Source organism: Tachysurus fulvidraco, chromosome 13 (assembly GCF_022655615.1).
Source record: "Tachysurus fulvidraco isolate hzauxx_2018 chromosome 13, HZAU_PFXX_2.0, whole genome shotgun sequence".
In the NCBI taxonomy this organism is placed as follows: Eukaryota; Metazoa; Chordata; class Actinopteri; order Siluriformes; family Bagridae; genus Tachysurus; species Tachysurus fulvidraco.
This window is the reverse complement of record NC_062530.1, coordinates 27,468,656-27,492,167: the sequence shown is the minus strand read 5'-3', so window position 1 is coordinate 27,492,167 and position 23,512 is coordinate 27,468,656. Positions and strand designations below refer to the sequence as shown.

The following is a 23,512-nucleotide window of genomic DNA, read 5'->3' as shown; positions in this document are numbered from 1 at the left end:
GGATTATTCTACAAAGACACAGCGAGACATATGGATGCCACTGACCCTACAGGTCGCAATGAAGGCCTTAATAAAAGGTCTCAGTTTAGTGCTGAAAGCAACACTTTTGACCTCATTGGTCACATTCACTCAGATATATTTTTTCAAGATAAACTTTTACTGAACGGCGTCGATTTGAGGGTTAAAATGGTTCGAAGTAAAGACGAATTTTGCTTAATGAAGGAAGGCAACCAGAATTTCACTCTGAAAATACTCAATGCATCTCTTTTCGTGAAGAAAGTTTCTGTATCACCGTCAGTGAAACTCGGACATGCGCATGCGTTGCTTTCTGCCACAGCTAAGTATCCCTTAGAGAGAGTTTCTATGAAAACGTTCAGTCTGGCCGCTGGGAGTCGCATTTGTTCGCAAGAGAATCTTTTCCTCGGACCTTTGCCTAAAACCATAATATTTGGTATGGTTGATAACGACGCCTTCAGCGGTGCATACAATAAAAACCCTTTTAATTTTAAACACTACAACGCAGAGTTTGTAGCTTTGTACGTAGACGGTACTCAATATCCTGCAAAACCATTTCAACCCGATTTCCAATCCGAAAATGCGGTTCGTGAATTCTATTCTTTAATTTTAGCATCAGGAAAGCAATTAAAAGATCAGGCATTGGCGATAAACAGAGAAGAGTATTCATGCGGTTATACTTTGTTTGCATTCAATCTGAATCCTGACGACGACTGCGGTCAGCACCTGTCATTAATAAAATCAGGGAACATGCGAATGGAAATCAGATTTCGACAACCCCTACCGAGAACGGTGAATCTAATAGTCTATGCTAGTTTTGACAGCATTTTAGAAATAAACAACCGAAGAAACGTACTCATAGATTACCAGTAACGTATGGATACCATAGAACTAACTGATGTTATGAGAAGCTGCCGCCGTCTACAAAACATATTCCGAGGGGTTGTACCTAGCGACGAATTACCTACAATTCCTCTGAGAAATTTCCCAGCCATGTACATTGTGAATACACATCCGAGACACATGCCAGGTGAGCACTGGCTAGCGTTGTGTCTTAATAACGAGTTCTCCGGGGAGTTTTTTGACTCCTACGGAAACAGACCGGACTGCGCCCTCTTTCCTGACTCTATCCAATACTTTTTGAGTAAGAACTGCCGTGAAATAAAATATAACCCCGTTCAAGTGCAAGATTTTACTTCGGTTTGTTGCGGACAGCATTGTGTATATTTTCTGTGTCACAGAGCTAAAGGTTATAAGTTTGATAGTATTATGTCTATGTATAGCAAAGATTTAAATAGAAATGACAAAGCTGTTGTGTCTTTTGTGAAAAAAATGTATCCTAGAGTAAATAAAAAACACTCGTTTAGCTGTGTGCAATGTGTAAACTCTCTGAAAATGTTTCATTCACATGTGTAGTGTATTATTTAACCAAGATGTTTTACGAGAAAATTCTTACTGTATAAATATTTTATTGAAATAAAAAAAGTAACAATACAATGGAGCAAACGTAATTGTCATAAGTCATTTTCAAAAGTCATGCCAATCACTACGGATAAGAACAGGGGGTGGGGAATGATTGTCTCTGCTTTTAGCCGGTGAAGGTGTGACGCTTCGAGGGGGGTGGGGGTCATTAGATCTTTTGATGTCAGATATTTTGCGTCGAACAGCGCCATTAGGTATTGTTGAAAAGGGTATATTTAGTCTAGCTACAGTGTGCAGCAATTCTGTCCAACCTAATGGTCTCCGATCCTCTGAAATCTTATGCGGCGCCGTGAGATTTTTAAGCAGATCCACCATGTGAGATCCTTTTATCGTGTTCCCGTTAAAAATAAATTCACCCTCGTCATTCCACGAAGCAGCATCGCCTGATTTTACAAGTTTTTCCATAATGTACGAGGCATTTCTTTTACACCTCGCTGAAACGTTAGCAAGCACCTCATGTGTGATCTCATCACCGTGGGGGTGTGAAACTTCGGTCGCAGTTGCTTGTGTTTTGCTTTCGGGCATTTTTGGTAGGCTTAGAGTCAGTTGAGCTGATTCCTGATCACCCAGTTTAATCAAGTTTAAAAACTTTTGCAGGACCGATGTGTAGAGTTTTACCTTCTCGTATTCATTCAGATCCGTCCTTGACAAAATTTGACGCATTGCCTCGTCCAAGTTGTTTTCAACTGTGTTTCTTAAACTCTCTTTTTCTGTCGCGGTATTTCTAAACTTGTCAAGTTGATGTTGAGGGACTAAATACATTTTCTCAGCCGTCTCCATGTTAACTGTTACGGGATGCTATCAAGCTGCTTATAAACGGTACAGCAACGCTGAGTAGTGGTAAAAGAAAACCTCCGGTTTGGTTAATTACTTTCCTTTTCTTTTCTACAGTTGCTCTTTTATCCGCGAAAAGTTTTATCCATTTTTTCTGCTTTTTTAATTGTCTGTACTGCTTCGCTGTTAGAGGGATGGTACCTCTGAGCACGTTTAAAGCTAATTCACATATGCTAAGAATGAGTTCTGTAGATGCGTCGCGCAATATAGTTTTTCTCTTCCGGGGTGGAGCCTCGTGTAACGCTTTCAACAACGGAAGTGTTTTTGTCAAGCGTATAGACATTGTTTTCAGTAAAACTTTTTCTTCTTCTTCTTCGGAACATACACAACTGATTTTTCTTGCGGTAACAAACCTGATCGGAGTCTGAAGTCTTCTGGAGTATTTGATTTTAGGTCAACAAATAAATAACCGTACGGTCTGGTGGTGGCGTCTTGAAAACATTCTAAAAAATATTTCCTGTTACTCGGATACATTTGTTGAGCTAGCACACTGATCTGTAATTTATCTCTAGGGTTTTTAAAAAGAACCATGTAATTGGTGTTCAAATTGATTGTTCTACTAGACTTGCCTTGAAAAAACAAATTCTGAACCAGATATATGACACTTAAATTTCTGTGATGCGTGTATTTAGTAAAAGCTTTTTCCACCTCCTCGTTTTTACTCGCAGATTCCATCAAGTCATCTATTATCACCAAATTTGTTTTGCTGGGAGGAAACAGTTCGTCATCACACAAAGAATCGGGGATTCCTTGAATAAAATTGACATTTATTTTGGTCATCAAATCATCATACAAAGGTTGCCAACATGAATAAATCCATACAATATTTTCAGGAAGTTTGGACAACACCTCTTTACAATTTTCCAGCAGCATTTTGATAAAATAAGATTTCCCACTATTACTAGGTCCACATACAATACATGAAAAGGGCAGTTGCAGCCTCGTGTCGAAAGAAGTCACATTCATATTTGTCCTTGACAAGTGCTCACAACTGTACGGCATACAGACATCAAATGAACAACATACAGACATTCATACATTCATATATACAAAAAGAAAAGAAAAACAAAAACAATTTGGTTTCAATACCCGTAAGGGAGAGTTGTGAAATCAGGAAATAACACACGTTTATCGTACACAACCCTGAATGTTTTTACTTGCGTCTGGTTTCTCAAATGAAACCCCTTTTTATCTCGAGTGATTTGATTGTGCGACGTTATAAGTTGACAGGGTTTATCAGGGAATTTCACGTGATCGATCACGAGATCCGTCAATGATTTCAAATTGATAACTTTGGAATTGTTGTAATTTTGAGTAAAGCCCTTAGCTTTCATTGTCGTTTTTCCTTTTTTAGTTTTGTAACCGTAGGTTTTAGGACCTGCACTTACAAACTCTACTATTTGATCACCGTCGTCTAGTTCGCTGGTAAGACCCCCCAAATAATCGCTCAAAGGCGGCATCCAATCCCCTTCTTTACTTTTAAAAATGACGCTGTCTGTGTCGGTGTACAAACAACGGCGGTTCAAACGATCCATCAGATTGTACAGTTCAAGTCTAGCATATGCAGTGGTGAAAATACCTATGAACACATTAGCATTCCCCGGGTTAACCATCATATCGTTCACATAACGCCACTGCACAAGAGCAACCTCATCAGACAAAAAAGAGAAGTGACTAACGTTGTAGATACCCGAGAATATGAATTTTAAAAATTCTGCAGGATCTCTGATCAGAGTTGTGTTTGATCTGTCCGGTCTTTGGCACATCTTGCCCCACAACGAATTCAACGCTAGTTTAGCCACAGACCGTTTGGCAGGATTTACGTTAATGTTATTTTCTTGCAATTCAATTCCCTCATTACACTCGTAATTTTTAATGTATTCACGTTTTGTGGATTCATCGACTACCCAGGATGGATACCCTGAACTTTCCTGCTTTGTCTTGAGAAACATTTTAATGTAGTCGGTAAACAGGTTTTTGGATCTTTCAGGAAAATGCCAGACTTCAAACAGTTTTAATATTTGGTAACCTTTCTCGACGGCTTTCGCTAACTCGACGGAGGCCCACGTACCCGTTAGAGCTCGTGCCTGGTCTGAATGATCGCAATGTTTTAGTTGTTGCTCGCTGCATGTTCTGCACAGAGGGAAAAGGAGTTTGTTATTTACACGGTACGGAAGAACTGGGGCCCACAGACCTCTAGGCGGTAACACTTTTGCTCGAACTATACCGAAATAATTATCCAGAGGTTCAAAGTCACGAAAAATGATTGTGGGGTGACCGATAGGGTATGTTTTCGACTTGTTTACATACGGGTAAAGCGACGTGAAATCGTAATAATCTATTCTCTCACCGGGTTGTGCTACATAGTGTAACTGCAAAGCGTTTGTTCGACCGCCGTAAAGGGCATCTCGAGGGATTAAACGTTTGGGGAAGTCAAACTCTTTTAGAAAGTTTATCACTCTCACGTCGTTTTCCTTCATTTCACACCACTCGTGCTCCCAGAGCGTTGTGACATGCAAACTGTGTGTGTCTTGCAAATACTTTATCTTTTCCAACGACTTAACCCTGACATCACCAAAGCTAACTTTGCGGTTAAGAGGATGCGGTGCTGATGAGGGAAAGCACTTTTCACAGCCGTGATAAAAACAACCGAGAAACTCAAAAACCTTACGCGTCTGACCTACTTCACAATATCCGTCAACGAAATATGAACCGAACCTGACTTCACCTTCGTTCAGAGCATGTTGAATAGGTAGGTTATGTGTGGCGGAAATGTATTCGAGCCACTGAATGGCAGGTGTTGAGTAAGATTTCTGTCTGTTGATGTAATTATCGAGAGGTGGAATGGCGAGAACGTTTTTTTCGAGAAACATTGTTCTAAATATTTTAAGACAAACGGAAGCTATCGTAACGGAATTAAAAGGATCCACCGTTGTACTTTTTTGAATTTCATTTCTGAAAGCTATACAACCTTTTCTCAAAATGTCTACGTCATTTACACAGTATTCAGTCATCTCTTTCTTGAAATCAAAAACTTTGTCAGACACCGTCGCATACCACTTGAAAAAATCCTCCCTGTCTTTAGACATCATGTCATCCACACCATAAAACCGAGGTTCGGGGTACGGTCCTACATAGTTTTGATTTTCTAACGTGTTCCAGAAATGAGGAAAATAACCTTTCTTTTTTTCTGAGAACCCCATGGCCTTAGGAAGATTGCTAAGCTTCATGGGTAAGAAAGACAGGCTATCGATGTATTTCTGGTTGAAATCGGTATCGGTGAAACACAGTATCTTTCCGCCTTGTGCAATAATCTTGGGCGTGATTCCTTCTTTCACTAAATGGTTTAGCAAAAGGTATGAATCAAACCCTCTAGCATTATGCGCGATAAAGGTATAACCTCTGAATCTCCTACAGCGGAAATGTCTGAAAAACGCTGCGACGCATGTGTCACCTGAAAACACCCATGTCTGACCACGGTAATTAATACAGCATAAGAAATTAGCTATATGAGTACCCGTTTCCTGTCTAGTTTCAAAGTCATAAAAGATGTATCTCTCATTAGACTTTTCCCTCTTTAAAGGCTGTATAAAACACCTGTGTTCACAATCTGTATCAAGTTTTTCACCACAGAACTGACACAAACTCTCAGGGCAAACGTGACGTTCAAGACCAAATGGGTCGCGGTACACCCTATTACACTTGCTGCAGTAGAATCCTCTATTGCACTGAGAAAATTCACCTCCTTCTGACTGGCGCAACGCTTTGTGACTATCGAAACAATATTTTGATCTACACAACCTCATACAATCCGGGCATTTTGTTATGTTTTGAGGGTGTTTGTAGCAGTCTACATCACAACAAACGTTACAACTATATGCACATCTATGGTTCCGCATATCCTTAAACCCCGAGTGACAGAAATGACAGACATAACCACATCCCAAAAATCCTGTGATGTTTTTAATACCGTAATAATGATGGTTATGCAAAAACAAGTACAACGTTTTTTCATGCGGTATCTTGCTGGTTTGAAAGAAAGAGAATGCGGCTTTATCGCTAGTTTTGTACACAATTACAATTTTACACTGTAAATGTGCCTCAAATTTACTCACATCGGCAAAGGTGACGGGTGTGTTTTCAGTTAAACCTACAGCGTATTGGAGCTGTTTAGCAATTTTTTCATTTTGAAAATCGCTTTTATCACGATTTAAAAGCTGTGTAACGCATAATGCAAAACACATGTTGTCTTTATTGTAAAAAATATACAAGTGTCGCATCTTCTTCTGTACAACTTCTGAATTGAATATTGTAGCAACTTTCCGTCTACAACCTATACCACCGCGAGGTGGTCGAACTATCTGTACTACCAGTTCAAGCGAATTATCCGTAAATATGTCACGATTACTTTGAATGGTATTTTCGAGCATGGTCAAAAAAGACTGTAAATCGATGGCTCCATTGACTAGTTGAATGTGAGATGACACATTGAGTGTAACGCCTCTAATTTCAACGGTGACATAATCCTTAGGTGAAATCATTTCATTCGCAACTTCTATCACGCTGTTTAAAATCTCTAAAACATAATTATAAAATTCAGCAAAACTGTTGACGTTAGCGATAGAAGAAAAATTCACTCTTCTTATGATCTCTGTGTTATTGAAGTTGTCACGATTAATTATCCTAATATTACTATCTACACCATGACCTATTTGATTGTTTTCAACAGAAGGTGGCGGCGATGCGTTGTCTACGTGATCTAAGGGTACATTTTCACCCGTAGGCGGCGACGCATTGTCTACGTGATCTGAGGGTACATTTTGAACTGAAGGTGGCGCACTGTCTACGTGATCTGAGGGTACATTTTCACCAGTGGGCGGTGACGCATTGTCTACATGATCTGAGGGTACATTTTCACCCGTAGGCGGCGACGCATTGTCTACGTGATCTGAGGGTACATTTTGAACTGAAGGTGGCGCACTGTCTACGTGATCTGAGGGTACATTTTCACCAGTGGGCGGTGACGCATTGTCTACATGATCTGAGGGTACATTTTCACCCGTAGGCGGCGACGCATTGTCTACGTGATCTGAGGGTACATTTTGAACTGAAGGTGGCGCACTGTCTACGTGATCTGAGGGTACATTTTCACCCGTAGGCGGCGACGCATTGTCTACGTGATCTGAGGGTACATTTTGAACTGAAGGTGGCGCACTGTCTACGTGATCTGAGGGTACATTTTGAACTGAAGGTGGCGCACTGTCTACGTGATCTGAGGGTACATTTTCACCAGTGGGCGGCGACGCATTGTCTACTGATGTATCATTTACCATTTCAGGAATGTACTCATGATCAGTTTCGGGATTTTGCAGAACATTAACAGGTTGGTTGATTAAGTTAATGATATTGTCATTTAACAAAATAAGACTTTGATTAAGACCATGAAGCAAATCTTGTTGAGATGCAGGTTCTTGATAGGTTACTGGAGTTGTTGCATTAACGACATTTTGTTCGTTAGATAAGTTAAGACTTTCGTTCAATTGGTTTACAGCTTCTATCAAAAAGGGATTTAACGGCACAGGTTGATCTTGATCATTTAGACTATTCTGCAACGTTAACAGACTCTGATTCAATTCTAAGAACACGTCATGATGAGGCAGCTGTGTTTGTGTCGCTGTTAAATTATCGGTCAACCCCGGATTGGGGCTCTGAATATCGTGTCTAAGTGTCGATCGTAAACTATCATTCAACTCATTGATTGCATCGGTTAAAAATGGATTTAACGGCACAGGTAGATCTTGATCATTTAGACTATTCTGCAACGTTAACAGACTCCGATTCAATTCTAAGAACACGTCATGATGAGGCAGCTGTGTTTGTGTCGCTGTTAAATTATCGGTCAACCCCGGATTGGGGCTCTGAATATCGTGTCTAAGTGTCGATCGTAAACTATCATTCAACTCATTGATTGCATCGGTTAAAAAAGGATTCAGGGCTGTGTACGGATCACGTTGTAACAGACTACTTGAAAAAGTCGAAGTTTCACCAAAGCAGAGATCATGTAATGATGTAGGGTCATTTTCAATTCTAATTTTTTTAGCTTCTGAAGAGGGAGAATTACTCGAACGCTTCTGAGCCATTTCTAAAATAATATTGTCTTAACATTTCTTTTATTCACCATAACACAGCAATTTAAGGATTCCAGAGTATTATGCAAGGATTGAACATACTCACTGTAGACATGCTCAAAGTTTTCAGTTATTCTATCCCTTAGCTGAAAAAATCCTGAAGAGAGTGTCTCCAATGTTGGAATTTTCTTCAAGGGGGTTGATTGTAGTTTCTTACTCCTTCAATGACGGTATCTAAATAGAATACAGATTACAGAACAATGTGTGGAGGATTGTTTTACACTCTTAAGGGTTGACTTGAAAAGAGAATGCTAACGACCTTACCCAAAAAAATCTGAACTATCGGAGTCAGACGTTGTTCCGGTGTCTTCTGAACATGTCACACATACAAAATAATGGATAATTAAATACTTAAAATATCATATAAGGTTAATGAAAGATTTACAACATACATATTTTCATGGTGTAACTTACCCTGTAGTTTGTAAAACTGGTCTGAGCTGTGGGGGTTACTACAGCTATCGACTTTTGGATAGACCCCGGATGTTCCCCGTTCTTAGGCCTAGCACGTGCGTTGTAGAAGGCTCGTCGCGGGAAATAATCTCAATACAACTGTCTAAAAATGAATAAACGATGAATTAAATAAATAAATATAACATTTAGATTATAATGTAATATATGATAAAACAATCGACTGAAGAAAAAAAAATACAGATCTAAGAGTCAGAATGAAATTACCCTGGAAGGGTCGCGTTTGTTTGATACGTTTTCACAGACAATTGCGTCAGATAGGCTGGCCTTGTTCTGTAATTAAAACAGACTTTACGTATAAACCCAACTACAACTAGTTATAATATCAAACGATAAGCATTCTAATACTTATAAATTTACAATAAAGTTAATAATAAACTCTTACCTATTGAAAAGGCCGTGCTCTCAATGCTTAGAAGATCGTAGATGTTCTGTTCCGTTGTGAAAAATCCAAAGACGCGAAGTCATAGCCAAATTTTCGGAAAATTCTCACTTTTTACCTACACGTGTGGGCGTGTCCGCTCAGGCGTTTGCTCCTTTTTTCTCACGCGTGTTTCCGCTCAGGTGCACGTTTCCGCTCAGGATGCGCGTGTGTGACGTTATAGATAGCACCCCCCATTGACTAACGATCAGACTGAGAGATGCTCCTAACACAAAGGAGGGTGTCATAATCTTGATTTGAAAACCATCCGGCCTTAGAGGAGGGGTAAGCTATCGCAAAACACCCCCCCGGATCAACTTTTCTTCTCACGCGCGTTTGGTCAGGATGCGCGTGTGTGACGTTATAGATAGCACCCCCATTGACTAACGATCAGACTGAGAGATGCTCCTAACACAAAGGAGGGTGTCATAATCTTGATTTGAAAACCATCCGGCCTTAGGGGAGGGGTGACCTATCGCAAAACACCCCCCGGATCAAACACGAGTTTTAAGTACCTATCTCTATCTATTCAATCAAACATATTTACTTGTTTACAATACTGCTTCCTCTGATGGGGTTAAAACAAACCCTTTTTAAAAAAAAAAAAAATAAGTCCTTGTTTACAACACTGCTTCCTCTGAGGGTCATAAAACACCATTTTAAAAAAAAGAACATAGGTCCTTGTCACCTGTCTACGGGAACAAGCCAAAAACATAGGTCCTTGTTTTTACAACACTGCTTCCTCTGAGGGGTCATAAAACCCCATTTTTTTTAAAAAAAAATATAAGAACATAGCTCCTTGTTTTAATTACTTGTCACCTGTCTATGGGAACAAGCCAAAAACATAGGTCCTTGTTTTTACAACACTGCTTCCTCTGAGGGGTCATAAAACCCCATTTTTTAAAAAAAAAATATAAGAACATAGCTCCTTGTTTTAATTACTTGTCACCTGTCTATGGGAACAAGCCAAAAACATAGGTCCTTGTTTTTACAACACTGCTTCCTCTGAGGGGTCATAAAACCCCATTTTAAAAAAAAAAAAAAAGAACATAGCTCCTTGTTTTAATTACTTGTCACCTGTCTATGGGAACCAAGCACTGAAATGAGAGGGGGTGGTGGTGGGAGGTCTTGACTTGACTTGGAGTCAAGACATGTCTACCACACCAAAAGGTATAACCTTTAACCTTTAATAATTTCATATCACTAATAACAGATGTCATAACAGCTGACATTGCAGCTGCCAGGGGTAATAAAACTGTCACCTTGATGGAATATGACCTTTAAATCTCTCTATTGTATATTGTGTCTTATTTAATTTTAAATAAAATTTTAAACCTCTTTTAATTCCTTGTTTTTATTGTTGTGACTTTTTTATGATAGTTTGACTTTATGTAAAGCACTTTGAATTAGCATTGTGTATGTAATGTGCTACAGTATAAATAAACTTGCCTTGCAGTGTCATACACTAGATAAAATGACGGAGAAAAGGAAAATTTGAACCTGAGAAAAACTTTGAAAATAACCATAATGACACATAATGTCTCCATGTTACAGTAATAATGATAAGAGCAAAGTTTTTCACTGTGAGGACATAGTGTCTTTATAATTACAATTTGACTGTATTATTTGTGTCCCCCCCTCAAAAATTGCACATGAGAAATTTTATATTTATTGTCCCCCCCTACTGTTAAATGAAATTTACGCCCATGTACCAGATGTAATGGGACACACACCTTCTTTTGTCTCGTCAGTCCACAGAGTATTTTCCCAAAAGTCTTGGAGATCATCAAAATGTTTTCTGGTAAATCTGAGACGAGCCTTTTTGTTCTTTTTGCTCAGCAGCGGTTTTTGTCTTGTAACTCTCCCATGTAGGTCATTTTTGCCCAGTCTCTTTCTTATGGTGGAGTCATGAACACTGACCTTAACTGAGGCAGTGAAGCCTGCAGTTCTTTGCATGTTGTTGTGGGGTCTTTTGTGACATCTTGGACGAGTCGTCGCTGCGCTCTTGGGGTAATTTTGGTCGGCCGGCGACTCCTGTGAAAGTTCACCACTGTTCCATGTTTTCCCCATTTGTGTATAACAGTGTTCACTGTGGTTCACTGAAGTCCCAAAGCTTTAGAAATGGCTTTATAACCTTTTCCAGTCTGAAAGATCTCAATTATTTTCTTTCCCATTTGTTCCTGAATTTTGTTGGATCTTGGCATGATGTGTAGCTTTTGAGGATCTTTTGGTCTACTTCACTTTGTCAGTCACGTCTTATTTAAGTGATTTATTGATAGTGAATGGGTGTGGCAGTACTCAGGTCTGGGTGTGGCTAGAAAAATTAAACTCAGGTGTGATAAACCACAGTTTAACAGGGGGCAAAAACGTTTTCACACAGGGCCATGTGGGTTTGGATTTTGTTTTCCCTTAATTATAAAAACCTTCAGTTAAAAGCTGCATGTTGTGTTTACTTGTTATCTTTGACTAATATTTAAATTTGGTTGACTATCTGAAACATTAAATTGTGATAAACGTGCCAAAAGATAAAAAAACAGGAAGGGGGCCAACACTTTTTGTTTGTTGTTCATGTACAGTCATGTGAAAAAAATTAGGACACCCCATGAAAGCTGCTATCTTTTTCAAGTAGTTAAACATGGGCATTTCATTTTCATTTTAACAATATTGGAAGATTTAAGTAATACAACTAAACAAATAAAACCAATGAAAAGTCTTTTTTTTAAATGATCTATAAAATGTAATTAAATAAACCCCAGTTTCTTGTGAGGTAAAAGTAAGGACACCCCCCACATTTATTTGTATTTAAAATGGATAATATGTCCTACCGGTGTTTCACATAAGGTGTAAATTATTAGAGCATCATTACAGAGCATTTTGAAGGAGGTTTGTCTTATTTTAACCTCAGATATTTAGTTTGTTTTGCTCTTAATTGTTGAAGTGAGAGGTTTCACCATGGTGAAATCCAAAGAGCTCACTGAGGCCTTCAGAAAGAACACTGTTGATGTTTGAGTCTGGTCAGGGATATAAAAATATATATTCAAAGAATTTGTAATCAGCCATTCAACACTGTCTGAAAAATCATTTACCACAAGACCACAAGATGTTAAAAGAAGTCTCCAAAAACCCTAAAATATCATCACGGGTCCTACAGAAAGCTCTTGCTACAGTTGATGTCAGAGTGCATGAATCTACAATCAGAAAGAGACTGAACAAGTTTAATGATCATGGGAGGTGTGAAGGAGGAAACCTTCACTGTCTTAGAACAACATGAGGACAAGCCTGAAGTTTGAGAAAGAACAGAGACAAAGGACATGACTTCTGGAATAGATGAGTCTGTAGACAGATGAGTCTAAATCTTAATTATTTGGACTCCATAAAAGAGGGAATGTTTGTAAACCAAATGCATTTCACCAAGAGAACCTCATGTGAAACATGGAGGTGGACGTGTTATGGATTGGAGATGCTTTGCTGCAGCAGGACCTGGTCAGATCATCATCATAGAATTCATTCATTTTTCCGCTTTTATCCGAACTTCTCGGGTCACGGGGAGCCTGTGCCTATCTCAGGCGTCATCGGGCATCAAGGCAGGATAGACCCTGGACGGAGTGCCAACCCATCGCAGGGCACACACACACTCTCATTCACTCACGCATTCACACACTACGGACAATTTTCCAGAGATGCCAATTAACCTACCATGCATGTCTTTGGACTGGGGGAGGAAACCGGAGTACCCGGAGGAAACCCCCGAAGCACGGGGAGAACATGCAAACTCCGCACACACAAGGCGGAGGCGGGAATCGAACCCCGACCCTGGAGGTGTGAGGCGAACGTGCTACCCACTAAGCCACCGTGCCCCCATCATCATAGAATCTGCTATGAATTCTACATTCAATCAGAAGGTGCTTGAGGAACATGTGAGGCCATCTGTCAGAAAACTGAAGCTAAAATTCAACTGGTCCTTGACAATGACCTAAAACATCCCAGTAAATCCACCAAGGACTCACTGAAAAGTAAAAAACTGAGAATTCTCTAATGGCCAAGTCAAAGCCCAGATCTAAATCCTATTGAGATCCTTTGTGTTGATAATAAACAGACTGTGCATGTAAAGGAACTCCTCAAACACAGAGCTGAGAGAATTCTGCATTGAGGACTGGGGGGAAACTTTCTTCTGGTCAATGTCAGAAACTGGTACATGGCTATAAGAAATATCCGATCGAGGTTATTTCAGACAAAGAGGGAAACACTAGCTATTAGGGCACAGAGTGTACTAACTTTGTCCTCAGATCAAAGCCCCAATACCTTCCCGCTTCTGCACACCTGTTCCTTAGGTGTCTAATTGTCACCCGATTTTATCCGGAATCCTTGTCATTGTGTTGTCTTTGGTGTCTCTGTTTGGTGTTTCGGTTTCTTGCACTTCCCCAACTTCTTTGTCCCAGTCTGCAAGAAAGACAGAGTGCAGTAATACAGTCCAAAATGACAAGCCACAGATAATTTACTGCAGTGGTAAAGACTCAAATCAAAGACAGTCTGAAATAGGTATTAAATATTAAATACCTATTACCTATATTTTATAGCTAATAAACAGGCATTAAATTTAAAAATATACCCCAGAGTTGTAGTGTAAAGAGAAACTAGAACGGTACATTTCCTAAAGAAAATGTGAATGTGCTTGCACGTGACGTCAGTTCCCCTCATCGTGCTGAGTGTTTTATGTTGTGTAACTGAGATATGACTTCTTTATATTGCAATATGGTTCGTAAGGTGCACTACATGGTTGATAGGGTATGGCTGCACAGTTACTATGGTTATATTTGCAGACTAGTTTCTCACCTGCAACAAAAGAGCACACCTGAAAATCCATTTATCTTTTCCTGAAACAAGCGCCATGAAGATCTTGAACTAAAGCATCAATCAGTGATTTTACCGGGAAAAAATATAATCACGTTACAATAAGGATCATTAGTTCAAATGTAATGTATTAACTAACATTTACTAACCATGAGCAATAAATTATTGTATTTAGTAATCTTTGTTAAAATAAAGTTTATTCTTTGTTCATGTTAGTTCACAGTATATTAAGTAATGATAACACATTAAGTAATGTTAATGTACTGGAGCCCATACTCTTGGCCTCAAAGAAGAGCTCAGCAGTGGACACCATCAGCCACACTATCGGCCTTGACAAGGAACAGGGCTTAATGTGTTAACACATATTAAGTAATGTTAACACATTAACACACTTTTAAGAGCCGTTGCTGCTCTTAAAAGGACATTAGTTTAAAGTGAAAAAAAAAATCCCCAAGAGTCTAAGGAACTGGAATATGTAAGCCTTTTAATCCAAAACGCTTTAATCCAAAACGCGTTTCTGACTGAGACACACAGCAGTTCACTTCCGTCCTTTGTTTTCGGCTCTCACTTGTCCTAGGAGGCTTAAAAAACTACACTGGGCTGTCAGATTTGTAGTCCAGGGCCTAACGAATCAAACGAAAATCATGAAAATAGGGGGCGATCCCACAATATATATATATGAAATGAAACTGAAGCTCACTGTGAAATATAGCAACAAGCTTTAAAGACCTTTACACAGATTCACCGGTGTCTGCTGCCCTCTTTTGCATGTTAGCACATCTACAGAGAGATTCCCCATTCAAGTCTATGGGGAAAAAAACACCCCTTTGAGCTTCCATACTGGGAATTCTGGAATTCTGATTGCTTATAAAACCTATAGCACACCTCTCCTCTATGAGCCGGTCGATTTGACACCTCATTTATGGGTCTAGGACAAAAGCTGCGGGACAAGTTACGCGCCGAAAAAGTGTCTGGAATAATAATAAATAAATAAATAAATAAATAAATAAATAATATAGGGTATGGCTGCACAGTTACTATGGTTATATTTGCAGACTAGTTTCTCACCTGCAACAAAAGAGCACACCTGAAAATCCATTTACCTTGTCCTGAAACAAGCGCCATGAAGATCTTGAACTAAAGCATCAATCAGTGATTTTACTGGGAAAAAATATAATCACGTTACAATAAGGATCATTAGTTCAAATGTAATGTATTAAAACCTGTTACAGGCCTACGTCTCGGTACCGAGCCACCACCGCTAGGAGGCGAAAATGCATCAAATTCATTGTAACTTCATTGTAACTTTTAAGCATTAAATCCTCTAAATACACGGTTAAATTATATATTGTTTGAAAGCTTAGACTCTCAGGATTTTATTAAGCGCACACACAAAGCATAATATGATTTATAGTAATTTAAACATTTGATAGAAAATTGAACTAGGTGGCGCTAGTTCGATCTGTTTACTCACCTTTAAACGCTGGTCTTTAAATTTCCCTTTCTTCACATTGTCACTAATGTTAATGTATTTTCCAAAACAAATGCTTGTAAAAATCCCCGAGAGTCCAAAAAACTTGAAAATGTAATCCTTTTAATCCAAAACGCTTTGCTCGCTTCACAAGAATTATGTGTTTGACCGGAAACTGAACACGAAGCTTCACTTCCGCCCTTTGTTGGACTCCTACGTCTCATTGGACACATACCAAAATTTCAAAACGCGTCAGATTTGTAGTCGAGGATGTGACGAATCAAACAAGCCCTCGCATGAGCCAACCAGTGCCTGTGCGGCCGAGATAGGCAGCTAAGAAGCCAATGAGGTCTCTCCATGCTATGTGGGTGACCCTCCCTTTGACTGACATTTGCTCCGTCCAGTAGCGATTTGATGTTTCGCGAGCATCATAGCTCTTTAGCCAATAAGGAGACGATTCCAACGAGATGCAACATGATACATCTGGTGAGTTCGGGCTGTGCAATAAGCGTGCGCATATTAATTTTTTTCAGCTTTATTGCGCAATTCTCGAACGTTTCACACTCTCACACCTCAGGGTGTCAGTTTACAGGCATTTTTTCAAAACAGAGTTATAGGCAGAGGGGTTCTCTTTGTTATAGGACTTTTGAACTAAGCATGCAGTCCTTTTATACAAAGTTATACAGTAAAAAAAATAAACAAGAAAAACCTGAACAGACGGACATGTCCATAGAAAAATATTCATATAAAATCCATTTTTGAGTCTTTTGACTTCATTTTTTTTTTGGTGAAAGCCAAGACATGTGGCTATGGCCCTCAGTTGTTGTTTACCAACCAGCATTAAATACAGCAATGTATGTAATCAGTTTATCAGGTAAACAACTCAGACGGAAATAAACACCCTCCATTCTAGCCTCTGTAACTCTGTGTCAGTAAGGCTTAGAATCAAGCTGACACTTGTGTCGGAAACTAGAGACTCTCTTCTTTCCAATGAGACCAAGCTCACCTCTGTGTGTCAAAGTATATGGGAGCTGTACCACTTTTTATGTGGGTATGTCATCTAGGCGAAAATCATGAAAAAGGGGGGCGACAGGTAAGAGGTTCATTTACTAACCGTGAGCAATAAATTATTGTATTTAGTAATCATTGTTAAAATAAAGTTTATTCTTTGTTCATGTTAGTTCACAGTATATTAAGTAATGTTAACACGGTGTTAATAATGTATTAGTAAATGTTGAAATTAACATGAACAAAATGAATAAATGCTGTATGTGCAGTTCATTATTAGTTCATGTTAAGTAATGTGGTAACTAATGTCAACTAATGAACCTTTATTATAAAGTTTTAGAAAAAAAAACTGTCCGAGGGTCGATTCAAACCCCGAATGTCTGCATGCTAAACGGATTCGCTATCTACTAAGCCATCCAGGAACACGAGAAAGTCTTTGCGGTTTTATGTATTAATTCACTAATGTGAAGAATGGTGCGTCTAACAATACCCAAGCTTTATTATATTAAAGTCATTATTATCATTCTTTGTGATATACGTGTCATATGTTTAAAAATAATTATGTAATGTGAGGAGACAAAGAAAAAATGCGCTTAATTTGAATTAATGGGTGGCTCTTAAAAGAGCCGTTGCTGTTCTTAAAAGGACATTAGTTTAAAGTGAAATAAAAAATTATAAAAACTACACTGATAGTTGAAAACAACAAAAAGTTATACAAATGGCAGAAACAACAACATATGTGACTGCCGAGAAACAACAACATATGTGACCGCCGTGCTGTCCAAGGCACCCCAGCACTAGGTTTAAGCATTAAATACACGGTTAAATGTTATATTGTTTGAAAGCTTAGACTCTCGGGATTTTATTAAGCCCACACACAAAGCATAATATGATTTATAGCCATCATACTAATTTAATCCATGTTGATAGTCACCGGAAATAGGCGGTGCTTACCTTTCTTCACTGGGGTAATATTTTCCAAAACAAATGCTTGTAAAAAATCCCCAAGAGTCTAAGGAACTGGAATATGTAAGCCTTTTAATCCAAAACGCTTTAATCCAAAATGTGTTTCTAACCGAAACACACAGCACTTCCGTCCTTTGTTTTCGGCTCTCACTTGTCCTAGGAGGCTTAAAAAAATACACTGAGCCGTCAGATTTGTAGTCCGAATCGAACGAAAATCATGAAAATAGGGGGCGATCCCACAATATATATATATATATATATATATATATATATATATATATATATATATATATATATATATATGAAATGAAACTGAAGCTCACTGTGAAATATAGCAACAAGCTTTAATAAAGACCTTTACACAGATTCACTGGTGTCTGCTGCCCTCTTTTGGATGTTAGCACATCTACAGAGAGATTCCCCATTCAAGTCTATGGGGAAAAACACCCTTTGAGCTTCCATACTGGGAATTCTGGAATTCCGATCGCTTACAAAATAGATAGCACACCTCTCCTCAATGAGCCGGTCGATTTGACACCTCATTTATGGGTCTAGGACAAAAGCTGCGGGTCAAGTTACTCGCCGAAAAAGTGTCCGGAAGAAGAAGAAGAAGAAGAAGAAGAAGTATGCAAGAGAATAAGAATGTGCTTTAGCAAGCACATTAATAATAATAATAATAATAATAATAATAATAATAGGTGTGCAAGAGAATAAGAATGTGCTTTGCAAGCACATTAATAAAACACATATTTTACTAACACTTGTAAAATATGTTGTGAAAGGGAATTTCAGAAGATGTCCAGAGGATTTCGAGGTTAAAATTCCTAAAGCACATCTCTTTATACTCTTTCACAGATCGGAGAACAGACCAAAATCTACTGTATCTGGATGCCTTTCCTTGAGGAGTGACCAATCAAAGCCACTCTCTGTCAACTTTAATGCAGGAACAGACTCTCAGGAAAGGTATTAATTTCTCTTCCATTTGTCATAATAATCTCATCCCAAGACCAAATTTGTACTGAATTTAAATGAAATTTGTGAACATTATACACTTGTAATGTCTATTTTGCCTACCAGATGCCATCTGATCACCCCCCCCCCCCCACACACACACACACACACACACACACACACACACACGCGCACACACACACACACACACACACACACACACACGGCATAATTTCTTGTGAATAAAACTTCCTTTACACCTCTTATGCTTTTTATTATATTTATTTTATAAACAATTACCTCATGAAATTATGCCATGTTTTTGAGTAAAATAAGTAGAAATTATTAAATATTATAAACATCCCCAGGTCAAAGCTGACTGAAGCAACTAAATTCATAAATAAGAGAGAGGAAACACATATGATTTGGATATGAAAACTGTAATGTGTCTGTCTGTGTTTTCCCCTTGTTTCTGTCTGCCGTCTCTCCCTGATGTTAATTGTTGACCCCGCCCACCTATCTGTTACCATGGACACTAATTACATTCATTCTCTTCCCCAGGTGTTTTGTCTTAGTCCTTGTCTGTCTCTGTTTTGTGATTGGTTCTTGTTCACCATATATACTCTGTCTGTTCACTTCAATGTTGTTGGTCGTTGTTGGTGTGTGCATGTCCATGTTCCCGTTTCCTGTTTGTTCCGCGTTGCCTGCCTGTTTGTTTGTGTTTTGTTTAGTAAAAACCTCTAAACTGCATTTGGATCCTCACTCGTCTTTGTCTCACCGTGTCACATCGTGACAGAACGACCAACCCCCAATGGATCCAGCAGAACTCCTGTTTTGCCTACGTCAGGAGGACGCCCCAGTTGAGGAGTACACTGAGATATTCTTGGACCTGTGCAGCGAGGTCAACTTCGATGAGAAGGCGCTCAAAGACATTTTTAAGCACAGACTAAGGGAGATCCTGCGGTATTTGATGCCGTCTACCAGAGAAATAAAGACATTCTCGGAGTTCGTCAACTTGGCGTTGCTCCTGGACGGGTCCACGCTGAGCGTGAGCACTGTAGAGACGGAAGCCGGCCGTAAGTATTTTTTGGGGGGGGCAGCAAGCATCGGGATCCGTGGGCCACAGAGTGGAATCAGCCACGGAAGCCCGAATGCTCCACAGTGCCTCCGCCCAGACCAGTCCCGTGCACATCCGTGATTGAGCCAGTTCCCATGGCTACCGTACCGGCGAGCTCGGCTGAGGTCCGTGCTAACCGGCTGGTCTCCAAACTGGCGGATACCCCGATGAGGTCGGCTCGGGCGGCCGGCATCCCTAAGCCGCCAGCTGGACCAGCCGGGTCGCCAGAACCAGCCGGGTCACCGGAACCAGCCGGGTCACCGGAACCGACCGGGTCGACGGAACCGACCGGGTCGACGGAACCTGCCGAACCGACCGGGTCGACGGAACCTGCCGAACCGACCGGGTCGACGGAACCGACCGGGTCGATGGAACCTGCCGAACCGACCGGGTCGACGGAACCGACCGGGTCGATGGAACCTGCCGAACCGACCGGGTCGACGGAACCGACCGGGTCGATGGAACCTGCCGAACCGACCGGGTCGACGGAACCTGCCGGGTCGCCGGAACCGACCGGGTCGATGGAACCTGCCGTACCGACCGGGTCGACGGAACCGACCGGGTCGACGGAACCTGCCGAACCGACTGGGCCGACGGAACCGACCGGGTCGACGGAACCTGCTGAACCGACCGGGTCGACGGAACCGACCGGGTCGACGGAACCTGCTGAACCGACCGGGTCGACGGAACCTGCAGGGTCGACGGAACCTGCCGAACCGACCGGGTCGACGGAACCTGCAGGGTCGACGGAACCTGCCGAACCGACCGGGTCGACGGAACCGGCCGAGCTGACGGAACCAGTCGAATCGGCCGGGTCGACCGAAATGACTGAGTCAGAGGACGCGGTCGACATCATGACACCCAAACTACCTGAACTCTCTGCCTGGCCTGAACCTATGCATGTTTCTGTTTTCCTGTGTTTTGCTTCGCTGGACTTGCCAGCCCTTCTACCTCCTGTCCCTGTTCATAGGCCCAAAGCACCACCCTGGCTGCCAACTCCGTTCCGGTCTCTGGCTCCGCCTCCAGCACCACCCTGGTCCCCGGTCCTGCTCTGGTCTCTGGCTCCGCCTCCAGCACCGCCCTGGCCTCCTGCTCTGCCGGCGCCGCCCTGGCCTCCGGCTCGGCTGGCACCACCCCGGCCTCCTGCTCGGCGGGCGCCACCACTACACGAACCCGACCCGCCCTCCCACCCTGGTTGTGCCTTCGCTCCACCCGCCTGAACGGGGTTTTGTGGACTTGGGAGCGTCTGGAAGCCGCTCGTAGGGGGGGGGGCTCTGTAATGTGTCTGTCTGTGTTTTCCCCTTGTTTCTGTCTGCCGTCTCTCCCTGATGTTAATTGTTGACCCCGCCCACCTATCTGTTACCATGGACACTAATTACATTCATTCTCTTCCCCAGGTGTTTTGTCTTAGTCCTTGTCTGTCTCTGTTTTGTGATTGGTTCTTGTTCACCATATATACTCTGTCTGTTCACTTCAATGTTGTTGGTCGTTGTTGGTGTGTGCATGTCCATGTTCCCGTTTCCTGTTTGTTCCGCGTTGCCTGCCTGTTTGTTTGTGTTTTGTTTAGTAAAAACCTCTAAACTGCATTTGGATCCTCACTCGTCTTTGTCTCACCGTGTCACATCGTGACAAAAACACAACGTGTGTGTGTGTGTGTGTGTGTGTGTGTGTGTGTGTGTGTGTGTGTGTGTGTGTGTGTGTAAAGCTTGTTGGTAGAAGAACAAAAGAGAAGATTTTGCCCCCAGCTGGACAAATATAGGATATAAGGATATAATATAAGGATATATATAAGGAATATAAGGATATATATAAGAATAAATATAAGGATATAATCCTTGTGTGTGCGTGTGTGCGTGTGTGCGTGTGTGCGTGTGTGCGTGTGTGCGTGTGTAAAGCTTGTTGGTAGATCAGATTTTGCCCCCAGCTGGACAAATGCATATAACAAGTGTGAAATATTTACAAATGGGTAACTTTTGTTTTTTCTGGAGGCCTAATGAATTGCAATGCCCAATTTGTGTGTGTGTGTGTGTGTGTGTGTGTGTGCGTGTGCGTGTGCGTGTGTGTGGTGTGTGAGTGTGTGTTTTGGGTGCGTGTGTTAGTGGACATTTTATGTGTGTATTTTTGTGTCTGTATGTATGTTCATTGCGCTGAAAAGGGCAAATGTGTGACCTATTGCCCCACTAAATGTGGCGAGGTCAAATTGACCCCATGCTCTTGAGGAGGAAAGTATTTATTTTACGAACACATAGTTCAACAAAAATAGACAAAATAAATTTTACTTGCAAAGTCCATCATTTGGAACAATCCTGGTAAATTTCAGGCAAATATGTGGAAGAAAACCCAAGTTATGACACATTAAACTTTCCAGCGGGGTCAAATTGTCCTGTGGTTTGCAGGAGGGTTAAAAAAAAAAACCCAGTTTCTTGTGAGGTAAAAGTAAGGACACCCCCCACATTTATTTGTATTTAAAATGGATAAAATGTCCTACCGGTGTTTCACATAAGGTGTAAATTATTAGAGCATCATTACAGAGCATTTTGAAGGAGGTTTGTCTTATTTTAACCTCAGATATTTAGTTTGTTTTGCTCTTAATTGTTGAAGTGAGAGGTTTCACCATGGTGAAATCCAAAGAGCTCACTGAGGCCTTCAGAAAGAACACTGTTGATGTTTGAGTCTGGTCAGGGATATAAAAATATATATTCAAAGAATTTGTAATCAGCCATTCAACACTGTCTGAAAAATCATTTACCACAAGACCACAAGATGTTAAAAGAAGTCTACAAAAACCCTAAAATATCATCACGGGACCTACAGAAAGCTCTTGCTACAGTTGATGTCAGAGTGCATGAATCTACAATCAGAAAGAGACTGAACAAGTTTAATGATCATGGGAGGTGTGAAGGAGGAAACCTTCACTGTCTTAGAACAACATGAGGACAAGCCTGAAGTTTGAGAAAGAACAGAGACAAAGGACATGACTTCTGGAATAGATGAGTCTGTAGACAGATGAGTCTAAATCTTAATTATTTGGACTCCATAAAAGAGGGAATGTTTGTAAACCAAATGCATTTCACCAAGAGAACCTCATGTGAAACATGGAGGTGGACGTGTTATGGATTGGAGATGCTTTGCTGCAGCAGGACCTGGTCAGATCATCATCATCATAGAATCTACTATGAATTCTACATTCAATCAGAAGGTGCTTGAGGAACATGTCAGACCTGTTTGTTGCAATAGCACCAGAATACATATAAAGAAACTGTAATACAGTCCAAAATGACAAGCCACAGATAATTTACTGCAGTGGTAAAGACTCAAATCAAAGACAGTCTGAAATAGGTATTAAATATTAAATACCTATTAAGTATATTTTATAGCTAATAAACAGGCATTAAATTTAAAAATATACCCCAGAGTTGTAGTGTAAAGAGAAATAAAACACATATTTTACTAACACTTGTAAAATCTGGATGCCTTTCCTTGAAGAGTGACCAATCAAAGCCACTCTCTGTCAACTTTAATGTGGGGACAGACTCTCAGGAAAGGTATTAATTTCTCTTCCATTCGTCATATCAATCTCATCCCAAGACCAAATTTGTACTGAATTTAAATGTGCATAAACCTTATCATCATCTTCATGGAGCACACTTTGTGCACAGGGACATTGTTGTTCTGAAATAGCTTTAGGCCCCTTAGTTCCAGTGAAGAGAAAGTATAAATCCACAGCATACAAACGC

At 40.6% G+C, this 23,512-nt stretch overlaps 2 protein-coding genes and 1 long non-coding RNA gene across 4 annotated transcripts in view; 1 reads left to right on the top strand and 2 right to left on the bottom strand.

Annotated features, from left to right (window-relative positions):
* LOC113657299 overlaps positions 1-23,512 on the bottom strand; it is a 1,727,325-nt gene that overhangs the window by 1,520,692 nt on the left and 183,121 nt on the right. The window lies entirely within an intron of this gene.
* LOC125146171 overlaps positions 1-23,512 on the top strand; it is a 1,103,650-nt gene that overhangs the window by 1,070,483 nt on the left and 9,655 nt on the right. The gene's annotated exons all lie outside the window — the stretch shown is intronic.
* On the bottom strand, positions 3,082-10,008 carry LOC125146163. Of its 2 annotated transcripts, XM_047822103.1 has the most exons (5): positions 9,376-10,008; positions 9,198-9,263; positions 8,934-9,075; positions 8,784-8,829; positions 3,082-8,693 (listed from the first exon to the last, which is right to left on the bottom strand). In XM_047822103.1, the coding sequence occupies exon 5, from the start codon at positions 8,469-8,471 to the stop codon at positions 3,414-3,416; it is 5,058 nt and encodes a 1,685-aa protein (XP_047678059.1). In that variant the 5' UTR covers positions 8,472-8,693; positions 8,784-8,829; positions 8,934-9,075; positions 9,198-9,263; positions 9,376-10,008; the 3' UTR covers positions 3,082-3,413. The 2 variants fall into 2 exon arrangements, with proteins under 2 accessions (XP_047678059.1, XP_047678060.1); XM_047822104.1 differs by having other exon boundaries at positions 3,082-8,829.